Genomic DNA, 12001 nt, shown 5'->3' with positions numbered 1-12001 from the left:
CATGCTAGGTTGCATCGTTCTAGTGCTAAGTACCAGTTCTGGAAGGCATGGTCACAGCGGGAGAGTCAACCTCTCAGGCAGGGCCAATCCCATGGAGGGCAGACAGACCTTGAATTGAATGCTGTATTTAGTGAAGAGAGAGGCGCACCAAGGTGCTGTGCTTGTGGGGACTAGTTTTGCTAAGTAGCTGCTGCCATTTGTGTGAAACGTAGCTAGTTCTGAGTGCATGGCTTTGTTCCTCACAGCATCCCTTATGAGGCAGGTTACAGAGGGTGCACCAGCAACGTTAATTCCAGTTTTAGAGCTAGTACAGGTTTCGGAGATGTTCCCTACGTTTCTAAAATGGGAAATACTACTAAAATACCTCTAGACATTTTAACATAACTCACATGTATTAGTAATACCCCCATTTTAAGTTCTCCCACTCTGCATATTATGATCGTCATCCCCATTTTAACAGATGGTGAAAGTAACCAAGGCAAAGAGGAGTAGGGTGACATGCTGAAATGAGCCACTGGTAGCACTGGGTCTAGAACTCAGCTCTCTTGATGCCTCATTCTGTGTTTTAACCATTTGGCCATGTGGTCTCTCATTGGTTTGTTGGTGAAGAAGCGCTTTTCTTTTGCCTTCATGATAAAAGGCAAATATGAGGCCATCTCAGGGTTCTGCCTGCACTCTTGTGGTTTATGATATCAGCAGGACCATCCAGGGAACTGTGAATCCATAATTCACAGTTGCTTGTTATCATGCTGTACGTGTGCGCCACATACACATCTCAAGGAACAAGGGGGAGCAGCTCAGCCTCTTGGCTTCTTCTGCCACAAGAGACTGCCTCAAAACATCAAGCTAAAACCTAAATATCTGTTAGTGACCTACGGAGTGTTTGCCAGGAGGAAATTTTAATTCAATTGTCCAAATAGAAGGTATTTAACCTCTTGCTAGATCTCACATAATTACAGTACTTTGGTTTTCTTTCCAGTTGCTTGTTTTTTTAAAAAGCACATTTAGAACTGGTGAAAGGTGTCAGCTTTATAATATAGAACACCAAAACCTTCTGTTATATAGGAAAGGTATAACGTGCACGCTTCTACCAGTGTGCTTTAGCACTGACCTGGAGTGACCACCCGGAGCAGGGAGACAGTTTAGTCTCCAGGGCTGCAGGTTCCTTGGCTTCTCTAAAGAGACAGCCAACAAAGGGGTCAGTTAAGGCTAATTGTGTCAGTGGTTATTGTTGTACGGGTACTTCTCTATGTGAAATAAGACTGAGACCAGACTCTCATTTCACACAGGCTGTGAGCTGGTAATGACTTTCAATCATTATTGATCTGAAAGAGAGTCCTACCAGTGGCAAAAGCTTCTATCCCAGGCCTTTACTTCAGGTTGCTACTGGCTTGCTTCATCCTAAGGGCATCTAAGGCTGAGAAATGAAGCCATAACTGAGGTCACCGTCTTTTCACTGCAAGCTGATCTGCTAGCTCCCAAAATTCATCCCCGTTAGAAGTATTTGAATGATGTTTTCTTGCCCTTCTCTTCAGACTGCAGGCTGCTTTGGGATTACGTCTATCAGCTGCTTTCTGACAGCCGGTACGAAAACTTCATCCGATGGGAGGACAAGGAATCCAAAATATTTCGGATAGTGGATCCCAACGGGCTGGCCCGGCTGTGGGGAAACCACAAGGTAAAGAGCGGTGGGGTTTTCCTCCCAGGGAATGTTGCCATTTGTAACATTCTGGAGTTCATCCAGAAACATTAAAGAGAGAAACAGAAAGTAAAATACTTATGGAAAGGTTTAATCTTTCATTCTATTTGTATCACTTTGCATATCTAAAGCATCCAACCTTCATCAGCAGGGACCACAGAAAGCCAGGCATTATATAAAGAGCCTGGTAGTTTGTGGATAAAGACATTTAGCCAGAAAATGATATGGACACAGGTTGTAATAGTTCTGCTCTCTGAGCCTATCTCCCGCCTCCTTAGGTCTGATGCTACTGGGTGCTCAGGCTAGCTAGCATGATGTCTGGAAGGGGCCATAATGTCTCTGGTATTGAGCTTTCTTAGGAAAACCACAGGGTACCAATTTAATAGAAATCTCTACTTTGCGGGGGGGCAGGGGTCTCCGCACCCTGCTCCTGCCTGCAAGCATCGCCCCCGCAGCTCCCATTGGCCGGGAATGGGGAACTGTGGCCAATGGGAGCTTTGGGGGCAGTGTCTGCAGAGAAGGGCAGTGCGCAGAGCTACATCCCCACTGTCCCCCCTCCCAGGGGCTGTAGAGACATGTTGGCCCCTTCCGGGAGCAGTGTGGGGCCGGGGCAGGCAAGAAGCCTGCTTTAGCCTCACTGCACCACCACCCGGGAGCTGCCTGCGGTAAATGCCACCCAGCAGGAGGCCACATCCCAACCCACAGCCTTGAGCCCCCTCCCAGAGTCAGCACCCCATACCCCCTTCTGCACCCCAACCCCCTCCTGAACCCCAAGCCCTTGCCCCAGCCCTAAGCCCCCTCCCAGAACTAGCACCCCAAACCCCCTCCTGCACCCCAACCCTCTGACCCGCCTCCCAGAGCCAGCACCCCATAATCTCTCCTATACCCCAACCCCCTGCCTAAGCCCTGACCCCGCTCCCAGAGCAAACATCCCCTCCTGCACCCCAATACTCTGCCCCAGCCCGGAGCCCCCTCCTGCACCCAAACACCCTCACAGAGCTTGCACCCCTCACCCCCTCCTGTACCTCAACCCCTGCCCCAGGCTTAGCCCAGAGCCTCCTCCCACACAGCAAACCCATTGGCCCCAGCCTGGAGCACACACTTCCTCCTGAACCCCAACCCCCCTGGTGAAAGTGAGTGAGGGTGGGGGAGAGCGAGCGACGGAGAGAGGGGGGGATGGACTGAGCGGGGCAGGGCAGATCCTGCGTTGCCCTTACATTCAAAAAGTGATCTTGAGGGTAAAAAGGTTGGAGACCACTGATTTAAAGCAAATGCTGCCAAGCAGGAGAAATCACATTTACAGCCTGGTGTTGGTGCGCTGCTACATTTCTGTTACATAGGCTGCAATTGCAGAGAAGTGACTGGAGATTTGGGTGCCTCAGTTTTAGGTGCCCAACTTTGTGATACCTTAAAGGGGCCTGATTTTCAGAAAGCATTGAGCACCCACCGTCTGATAGGCCACTTTTGAAAATCTTGGCCTCACAGCATAGGGAGGCTTTGGAGAAGAGGCACTTCTGCTGGAGAATGTGAGCCTGCTGGCTGCAGAAGGGCTTGCGTGAACAAAACCCAGCTTCTCCAGGTAGATCACTGCCATTCTCACTCTCTCATTTGCCACTGGAGCCTTCCCTAAAACATCACTGAGCCAGCCATAGCTCTCAGTGGGACGGGTAAACAAAAGGGGTCTCCTTCTCAAGCAGGGGGCCTTTTGGAAAACAAAACCAGAGTGAGGGATCTCGGCTCAGTTAAGTAAGAGACTGATGGTAATCGCTCACGTCAGGCATAGAACAGGCAAGCACTGCGCAAGCTTCCCACACACAGCTGTGCCAGCATATCTTATTTCGGACCTCTGACACACTGCCAATGCACCTCCTACTGTTCCAGTTATGGGCCTCTCCTGAGCAAGAGATTCCCAGTGTGCCAAAGTGTGTGGGGGCTTTGCAATGTAAACAGATGTACATGTTAATGGAATTATTCCTGATTTACACCAGAGAAAACATGAGAGGAGAAACAGGCTCTAGAGCTTCAAAGTGCTGTGTAAACATTAACTAATTCATGGAGGGGAAGTCCAGAGGAGCACCACCTTTAACAGGAAGGAGTGCTGTCAAATAAAGTTTATTAGCTGTTTACAAGCTTTTACAAAAGGTCATTCATTGAAAATAAGTCCTACGTGGGGTGATACTCTCTTTCATGTTGAAGTCTCTTCTGGTGATGAAGGCCTTTGTTGAGCACAGACCGATGTGACCTATTTAAAAATCTCCCCCCATTTTTGGAAGCCACCCTCATTCAAATCACACTGTGTGAAAAGAAAACCGTAGAACGCCAGAGAGGCAGGATGGGCCTACAAACAGCAGAGGATCAGAGCAGGTAGCTTCTTTAACTAGCATAGTCACTTCACCTAGCTGTGCTATTTCTATAGCTGTTTCCAAAGCTTTAGGAAGGGTGTATTGAATTGCCTCTCACTGCTTTTCTTTTGGAACAAACAGAACAGAACAAATATGACTTATGAGAAAATGTCCAGAGCCCTACGCCACTACTACAAACTAAATATCATCCGGAAGGAGCCAGGACAAAGGCTTTTGTTCAGGTAATTCTTCCTCTTTTTTTCTTCCCCCTTCTCTGCTTGAGGTGATTTCTTTGAGAGGATAGCAGGAAGGAGTTTTGGGCAAGCTGCTCCACCACCAGCTGTGTAGCACAGTTGTCAATGGATATAAAGCTGAAAGAGCCTTCCACACCTTCGGGGGGGCTGTACCAATGTACCAGACAAAGAGCCTGATGTAGTGCTCACTGGAGTCATTCCATTGACTCTAGTGGACATTGGATCAGGCTTTAAGACCTCAATTGTGCACCTCCCATTTGGTTTCACAATCTAAGTCACAGCAGTGCTTGATTTAAACCCAAGTCTCTTGATCTCACCATATTGGCGCTTGAGCTACTCCAAACCCCCATCTTGTGATCACTCAACTGAGGTTTGGAGTTCCCTGAACTCCAGCAGGGTTTATAACATGTACTGTGGAACGGGAGGTGTGCAGTGGCCGTGGAATGAGACCCAACATAGAGGCTTATAATGACCAGAGGAAAGGGGAAAGCTAGGTGAGCCATTCACAAAACCTGAAGTACCAGAATTGGCAATACATCCCAGTGTTTGGGAACCACTGTTCTAGACAGTGGGAAACAGAAGTAGAGTGTGTATAGGTCTGTAATTTGTCAATATCTAGGAGGAGCTCTGCATCTAGTGAGGCAGGATCACTGGAAACTGATCCCACTTTAGAGTCTGATGCAAAGCACCCTGAAGCCATTCGGAGTCTCTTCCTTTGACATCAATGGATTTTGGATCTGGGCCTCAGCTAACACTCATTTTAACTGGAAGACAGGGTTTTGTTTGGGGCTTCTTAGCATGGTATGGAAAAAGAAATAACTAGAGCCAGTCAAAATATTTACATTGAAAACACTTTTGAGGGAAAAGGTTCATGGAAATTTTTTGATTTGGTAATTTTTTTTTAATATAAAAAAGGACAAATAAAAAAAGGGAGTAAAGGGGGGGGAATCAATTGTCATTTCAATTTCTGATGAGAAAGTTTTTTAAAATTGCAAACTTTCCAATGAACAATTAATATTTTTAGCTAACCCTGTTAATATTGAAAGAGAAAAAGAGCAGCTGTAGAAAGTCACCCCATTCATGTTTTTTTCACGTCAATGTAAAATAATGGGGAATGTGACTTTGTGAATAACATGCAGGCAGTTGTCTTAAAACCACCATGCAGAGTTCCTAACAGAGGGCAAGATGGCGGTAGAAAGAGATCTATAATGGAGGGGCTGAGTGTTTTCTGTAGCACAAGAGGTCTGTGCTGATGCTTGGCCTTGCTTAATTCACCAGCATTTACTTACTATTTTATTTATTTAGATTACAAATGCTATAAAAGGCCCCCTGTGAATAGGTGCTGGTGCTTTTGGAATAATTTAAGAAACATCAGAACTAATATCTTAAAGTGTAGCAGTGCAATTTGCTATAACCTGGAAATACATGTGGAATCCTGTCTTTTAGAAGATAGAATAGACAGAAGCTGAGAGGGGTTGGGGTGGAGGGGAAAATACAGGATCTTGGTTTGACTTAACCCTCATGCAAGATCATTAAACTCAATGGACTGGTATGGGGCAGAAATTAGGGCAGAATCTGGCCCCAGTCTTTAGTGAGTTTTCCTTGTAAATATAAGGCCTGCGTCACTACCTCCCCACTCCAGTTTTGTAACTCAATTCATAACAGTGGAGTTACTCCAGCATAAAATGGGAGTAGCACAGGGTTGAATCAGGCCGTTGTTTTCTTTCTAGTGCATACATAAAATTCCACATTAGAAGGGGTAGCAAGTGAACATTTGCTGAGAGACTCCAGATTTTTCCAGCATCCAAAATAAAAGGCCCAAGTTTTATAATCTCACAGGGAGAGGAGTCATCACATCTTTTCCTTTAACTTCAGTGGGCATTTTTTCTGGATCAGGATTTTTTACATGCTTGCCAACAGCTGGTTTTGCTTTCACTGGATGAGGCTACTGAGCACATATTTGGGGTTAAATAAAACTGACCCCTCAGATTCATAAATTAGGGCTGCGCTGTGTTAGACAATAAGTCACTTGCAAGGGAGTTTCATTCTGTGGAAAACGTTTCACTGCACCCAGTCTGGCCAAGCCTCATACATGATTTGTCCCAATTTTTGTAACGCTGTTAATTAGGAGGGTGATTTACGCTTAAACTAGCGTTTGCTCATCCCTGGGCCACTTTCTCTTCCCATTTCATCTAGTTCAGAAGGCAAAATCAGAGTCTTAATGTCATGTGTATATAGATCTATCTATAGTGGGGGGGGGGAGGTATACACATGAAAAAGTGTAGAGAGATTGTCATAACTGAAGTGGATATTAAAAAACTAGAATGTGTCCTCCCCCCGTTCCTGCTGTTGTCGTGTGCCCACAGCTTTTCTCTGGATACCGCTGCACTGAAGCTGAAGAGGTAGTTTCAAGCTCAGGTCAGCATACGCATGTACACTAGTTGTGATCAAGCTACCATGCTAAAAATAACACCGTAGCCACAGCAGTGCAGCTGGGGAGGTGAGCTAGCTGCCCGCGTATATACGGAGGTTCTTAACTAGCGTGTCCTATCACCCATGCTGCCAGGGCCACAATGTTATTTTTAGTATGCCAGCTATCAAAGCTAGGGCAAGGATATCTACCTGAGCTGGAAATTACAGCTCCACTGCATACATACCTGTTGTTCCCAGCCCACTACCCCCCCACTTGCACTAAGAGAGGCACTAGGGCTCTCAACCCATTCACTGCTCTGGCGACTGGTGTATTTGACTGAAGGTCTGAGTGAGAGACTCCTATGCACTGCTGCAGGCCAGTGAGGGAAGATGAGGTCTGAGGCTATGCCCATCTCCCCCCTTCTTCAGATACTGAGCAGAGTAGGCATGGAGCTGGACACCCCACTCAGTACAGTTGGCTTCTCCTCTTGTTTTCATGTGGGCCTGCCTTTGTATCCAAATAGTGTACTTCAACCAATGGGTAATTAAAATGCTTTTCTGATTGTGTTCTAGGGAAGCCCATCAGCATCTGGGGTTGCCAGGGCATGCAGAAAACACTAGGGTTCTGGGGGGGGGGGGGGGGGGACCTAGGAAGGAAGCACAGAGACTCTTATATACCTTTGAGGATAATGCCCATTGATTTCAGTGGAAATTAGGCACCTAAATACTTTTGAGGATCTGGGTCAGAGTCACTAGGGAGATGTTGTGACAGGGTATTAGGGATACTCAGGAGCCAAGGAAACAGGCTCATAGTATGGGTTAAGGGGGGAAAGCCAGTGATTGACTTGTCACTTTGTTTTGAAGGTTCATGAAGACCCCAGATGAGATTATGAGTGGCCGAACAGACCGCCTTGAACACCTTGAGTCCCAGGAACTGGATGAACAAATGTATCAAGAGGAGGAATGCTGAAGGAACCAACACGCACCACCTCCGTGGGAGACATGTCTGCCTGGATGGCTGGAGGAGTTTGGGAGGGGGAACAAGAACACAGGAGGAGAATATGGGGTCAGCGCTTACCGTGAAGACCATGCAGGACCCAAAGCACCTTAGTAAAAATAAAAACTGGCAGAGGTGGTGGCGGCAGCAAGGTGGAGGAGAGAGAGCCTGGACTCATGCACTACTCTGTTGCCCCTGACGAGTCTCCTTTGACTTGTTTTTATTTTCCTTCTGTTGGTTTGTTTCATTCTTTCCTAATAAATATGCAGTTTGACTTTTCTTAATTCATATAGGACAAGACACCAGGTTTTACTTTTTCAGAAGGCTTTCCCATGGAAATAAATGGCGCTCTATTATTTTCTGTGCAAGTCTCACAACATAACATGGTATCAAAACTATGGTGACCATGGCACAGAAGGGGTCACCCTGCTGGTTCCGTTTGCCGAGATCACATTTGCTCATGCTGGCCCAAGGAAGGTCTCAAGCTACCAGGAAAATTTACATATATCCACTCACCCACCTGCTAATTGAAGAGAGAAAAAAAAAAAAGTCATCTTTTGCTACAAGCCTGGGACACCTTACCAGCGTATGTTGGCCTGGCAATGGACTGCTATTAACTGCTGGCACATGGACCAAATCATCTAAGTGCTCGGGTGGGGTGGTGGGGGCAGGAAAACAAGAAAAACCTGAGACAGAGCGAAAGCCAGCATCAGTCTATTGTGTTTTGTCTCTAGCAAAGAAGATTTTGAATAGAAGTGACAAACAATGTGGACTTTCTGGTCCAAGTCTTCTATCAAAAAGCAAGGGTTGAAGTATTTGTGATTACAAGTCGTTGCGATTTCCACAGCAGCTAGCAGTTTTTGGGGTAGAGGTGAAGGGCTGTTTTTACATCTTAAGGGGAAGGAAAAAGGATGAAGATACAATTGCTTATAATACTCAGGCGCCTCCCCAGGACAGCTGGCACTGCTGGAGAGAAAGTGAAATCAGAAGCATGAAGATATGTGGTAGACAACCAGAAACCAAATAGCTATACTGGTATCCTGAAACTGGTTATTTGATGCCTCCCACTTCCTACCCCACTCCTCCCAAAGGCAGCTCTACCAGCCAGAGATCACTTCTCAGCTTACCCATTTTTAGCATTGTTTATTTAAAAAAAAAAAAAAAAACCAACCTCATTGCATTCTTGTCCTTTTAATTTTAAGATATTCTGGTTTTGGCAGTCCCAGTTTGGTGTGCAGTCTTTAGGGCAAGAGCAGCTTTGGCTGCTGCCTGCTACTGGTGGAACAGAGAACCTTGCCTAGATTGCTGGCAAGGAAGGGCTCAGCAGGAGCAATGGTCCTTTCAGCGGTATGGACTTTTATGTTGGAGACTGGAAAAACTATTTCCCTTTGTAACCGTACATTGGTTGGTCCCTGCAGAGATGAGGATCAGTGGTTTCAGGACAAGTGATGGACCCATCAGCAGCCATCCCTTGATAGTCAAGGAAAAAATCTAGCCGCAAAATATGCATTTGGGAAAGGAGAAGATCAAGTAATATTTCGACAAGGAGATTGGAGTTTCTCTGCACAGGCATCATGTGATGTCCAAAGGAAAGGAAGCCTGTGTCTGTTCATTAATAAAATCCCTTTTGTAGATCATAGGAGTCTGAAATGGAAGAAATCAAGGGATCATTATATCTATCTTACCAAAAAGCCCAGATACAACACCTGATCTTAACCAAATATTGAACAGGAATGTTGCTATCCAGAAAGCTTTCCATTTGGTTAGGTGTGGTACCCTGTATATTTAAGTAACTGCAGTCCAGTTTCACTGCAAGGTGCACTGAGTCACGTATGGCAGAGTGAAGGGGTTTTTAAATGGGCATAGAGTGCCACATCCTGGAATGAGAACAAACCCTTCCCAGTTGGCCTCACATGAAGAAAGACTGGCAATACATCTTCCCCTCAAGCTTTATCCAGCCACATAATGAACTGTTTTTTTCCATACTCTTAGTGGATGTGCTTACAGATTGCAACACGCTGGGTATTTGACTTTTTCCTGCGTCAAAGAACAGCAGCAGCAAATATCAGCAAAAGAGAAGATCACCACCCCATCAGTCCTTGAGGTGGCTCTGAAACCCTTGAATACACAAAGGGTCAGAGGGGGAGGTGCTGAGGAATTCTGGCTTTGTGGCCATGGACCTGAAACCGAAGGGAGAGGGAGCTGTTTTTGTTTGGTTTTAGCTAAAGAACGTGACCCTGTTCAAGGAGACAAGTGGCAGTCCCTTCTCAGGAGCTCAGGCTCGTGCTTAGGTTATGAGGGCAAATACCCTCTGGCTTTAGCCATAGCACACAGAGCTGGCAAACATCTAACCAAGAAAACGCAAGACAAAAGAAAAAAGTGGGGGGGGGGCGGGAGACTGCGACTGAGAAATGGAGAGGGAAACATCAAAAGGGCATCAGATTTAAAGGAAGGTCCTTACTCTTCACTTGTTTTCTTTCTATTTTCAGATGGTAGAAAGAAAGTTTGCTATTTGTATCACTTGGTACTCTGGCCATGACCATCGTTCATTTCCTCTGCTCCAACTACATGGTTGGGAGAAGGAGGAGAAGGACAACTTTTGTATTTAAAGGGCTTTTTTTGCAGTGTTGGTATTCGTGTGCTGAGGAGTTTGCCAATTTGGTCCTCACACCCTTGCCATTTGTGGTGGCAAACATGGTGAAATGTCATCATGGGGCTGGTAAAGGGGTGGAAGGTAAGGAATCCTGAACTCACACCTATTTGTCCCAGGGTGAAATTTCACAGAGAAGTTTTTGCCTTTGACAATAATTGGTAACTGACACCTGCAGAGACCAAGAAATAATCCAAATTGCAAAATATTTGAGCTATGTTTCCTTACTGGTGTTGTGAACATTGGGAATTTTCTTTCACCACAGAACTATGGCATGTGACCCCCCATCCCCTTTCAGAGGCCACTTCCTCCATCACATCCTTAATGAAGGATGACTTTGCCAAGGAAGACCCACACAGACACACCAGTAAGAATGAAAGTAGTCTTTGGACGTACAGCAAGCCCTTAGCATAGTGAACTTTTCAGATAAGATTTAAATGGCTTAGGGAGTGGTAGAGCAAGTGCCAAGAGCTGGAGCGTATGACCGAAGAGACTTGCAATATTTGAATTTGAGGAGTCCTTAGTATCTTGGGGGCCAATTTGTTAGAAAAAGACTTCTACAGCAACCGTAGGAAATGGATTCCCTTCTGTCTTGCAGAGAGATCCATATCCCATCTATACTGATAGTTCAGTCGTGTTTTACCTACACTCCATATGGCTTCCATTTTTGGAAGCATGGCTATCAAGGAGAATTTCACCCTTTTCACCTCCCTCAGCCCCTGAATTCCCAGTGTAGGATTTGCCAACTGCCACATAGCCCTACTTTCTGCCCACTCCCTAAAAGGAAATTGGAAAAAGGAGAAAGATTTTAAGGAACCCCTTAACCACTGGGTGATGGGCCTTTTCTTCAAATAATGTGACTAAACAGGGCCTCCCCTGCTACAAATCTGTACAAGCCAGACCCTTCTGCAAACAGAAGGGGGACAATGCTGCTTGGGCAGGACAGATGACAGATCTGTAAGCCAATAAGGAAACCTTTTTGCAGTTAAAGTCTCATATCTTGTGAGGACTATCCATTGAGAAAACACTATTAGGGCCACCTGCATAAACACTAAGTAACTGCAACCATCCCCGATCTCAGATAAATATGGAGCATGCATTCTTCATGATTTCTCTTTATATGACTGCAACCATGTGCAAATCCAGAATGCATTTTTTTAAATGAATCCTAGTCGGTTTTTATTGAGGGCTTTTTAAAAAAAAAAAAAAAAAAGTGTGGGGTTAAGGGACTGAATCAAATGAATGTAAAAAAAACAAAAAACAAACAAACGCCTATTCTCAGGGCCAGTGAGTTGCAAATAATTTTTAAAAATGCCTGTAATTACATCATCTCAATAAAAAAAATTTGTAATATAAAAATGGGAATGCCAAGTTTGTGTTGAGCTGATCGTTGCGAGATACAGTTTTAAACTATTATGGTTCCGGTGTGTTGCAACTGCTTTTCCACCAAGGGAATACACACAGAATGCAGCAGCAGTTTTCAATCACAAAAAAAAAACCAGCAGGCTTGCCATTGCCAAACCTATGTGGGGAGAGTCTGCTCTTTCATGCTTCCTTTGATTTGCAATTTGAATCCAACCCCTCAGAGCATTCTCTCTGTTCTCTTACTTACTAATGGATCCCACCCCGCTTGTTCATAGATCAAAG

General features: G+C 45.4%; 1 protein-coding gene across 1 annotated transcript in view; it reads left to right on the top strand.

Annotated features, from left to right (window-relative positions):
- The window catches only part of ETV6 (ETS variant transcription factor 6), a 165357-nt gene extending 155249 nt beyond the window's left edge, over window positions 1–10108 (top strand). The window contains exons 6-8 of the mRNA XM_074936347.1: window positions 1536–1678; window positions 4183–4283; window positions 7572–10108. Coding sequence (XP_074792448.1) covers window positions 1536–1678; window positions 4183–4283; window positions 7572–7677 — 350 coding nt within the window. The 3' untranslated portion in view covers window positions 7678–10108. The remainder of the gene's footprint in view (window positions 1–1535; window positions 1679–4182; window positions 4284–7571) is intronic.
- Window positions 10109–12001: the final 1893 nt, after the last annotated feature.

This window comes from Natator depressus, chromosome 1 (assembly GCF_965152275.1).
Source record: "Natator depressus isolate rNatDep1 chromosome 1, rNatDep2.hap1, whole genome shotgun sequence".
Taxonomy (NCBI): domain Eukaryota; kingdom Metazoa; phylum Chordata; order Testudines; family Cheloniidae; genus Natator; species Natator depressus.
This window is presented reverse-complemented; position numbering and strand designations above follow the sequence as displayed.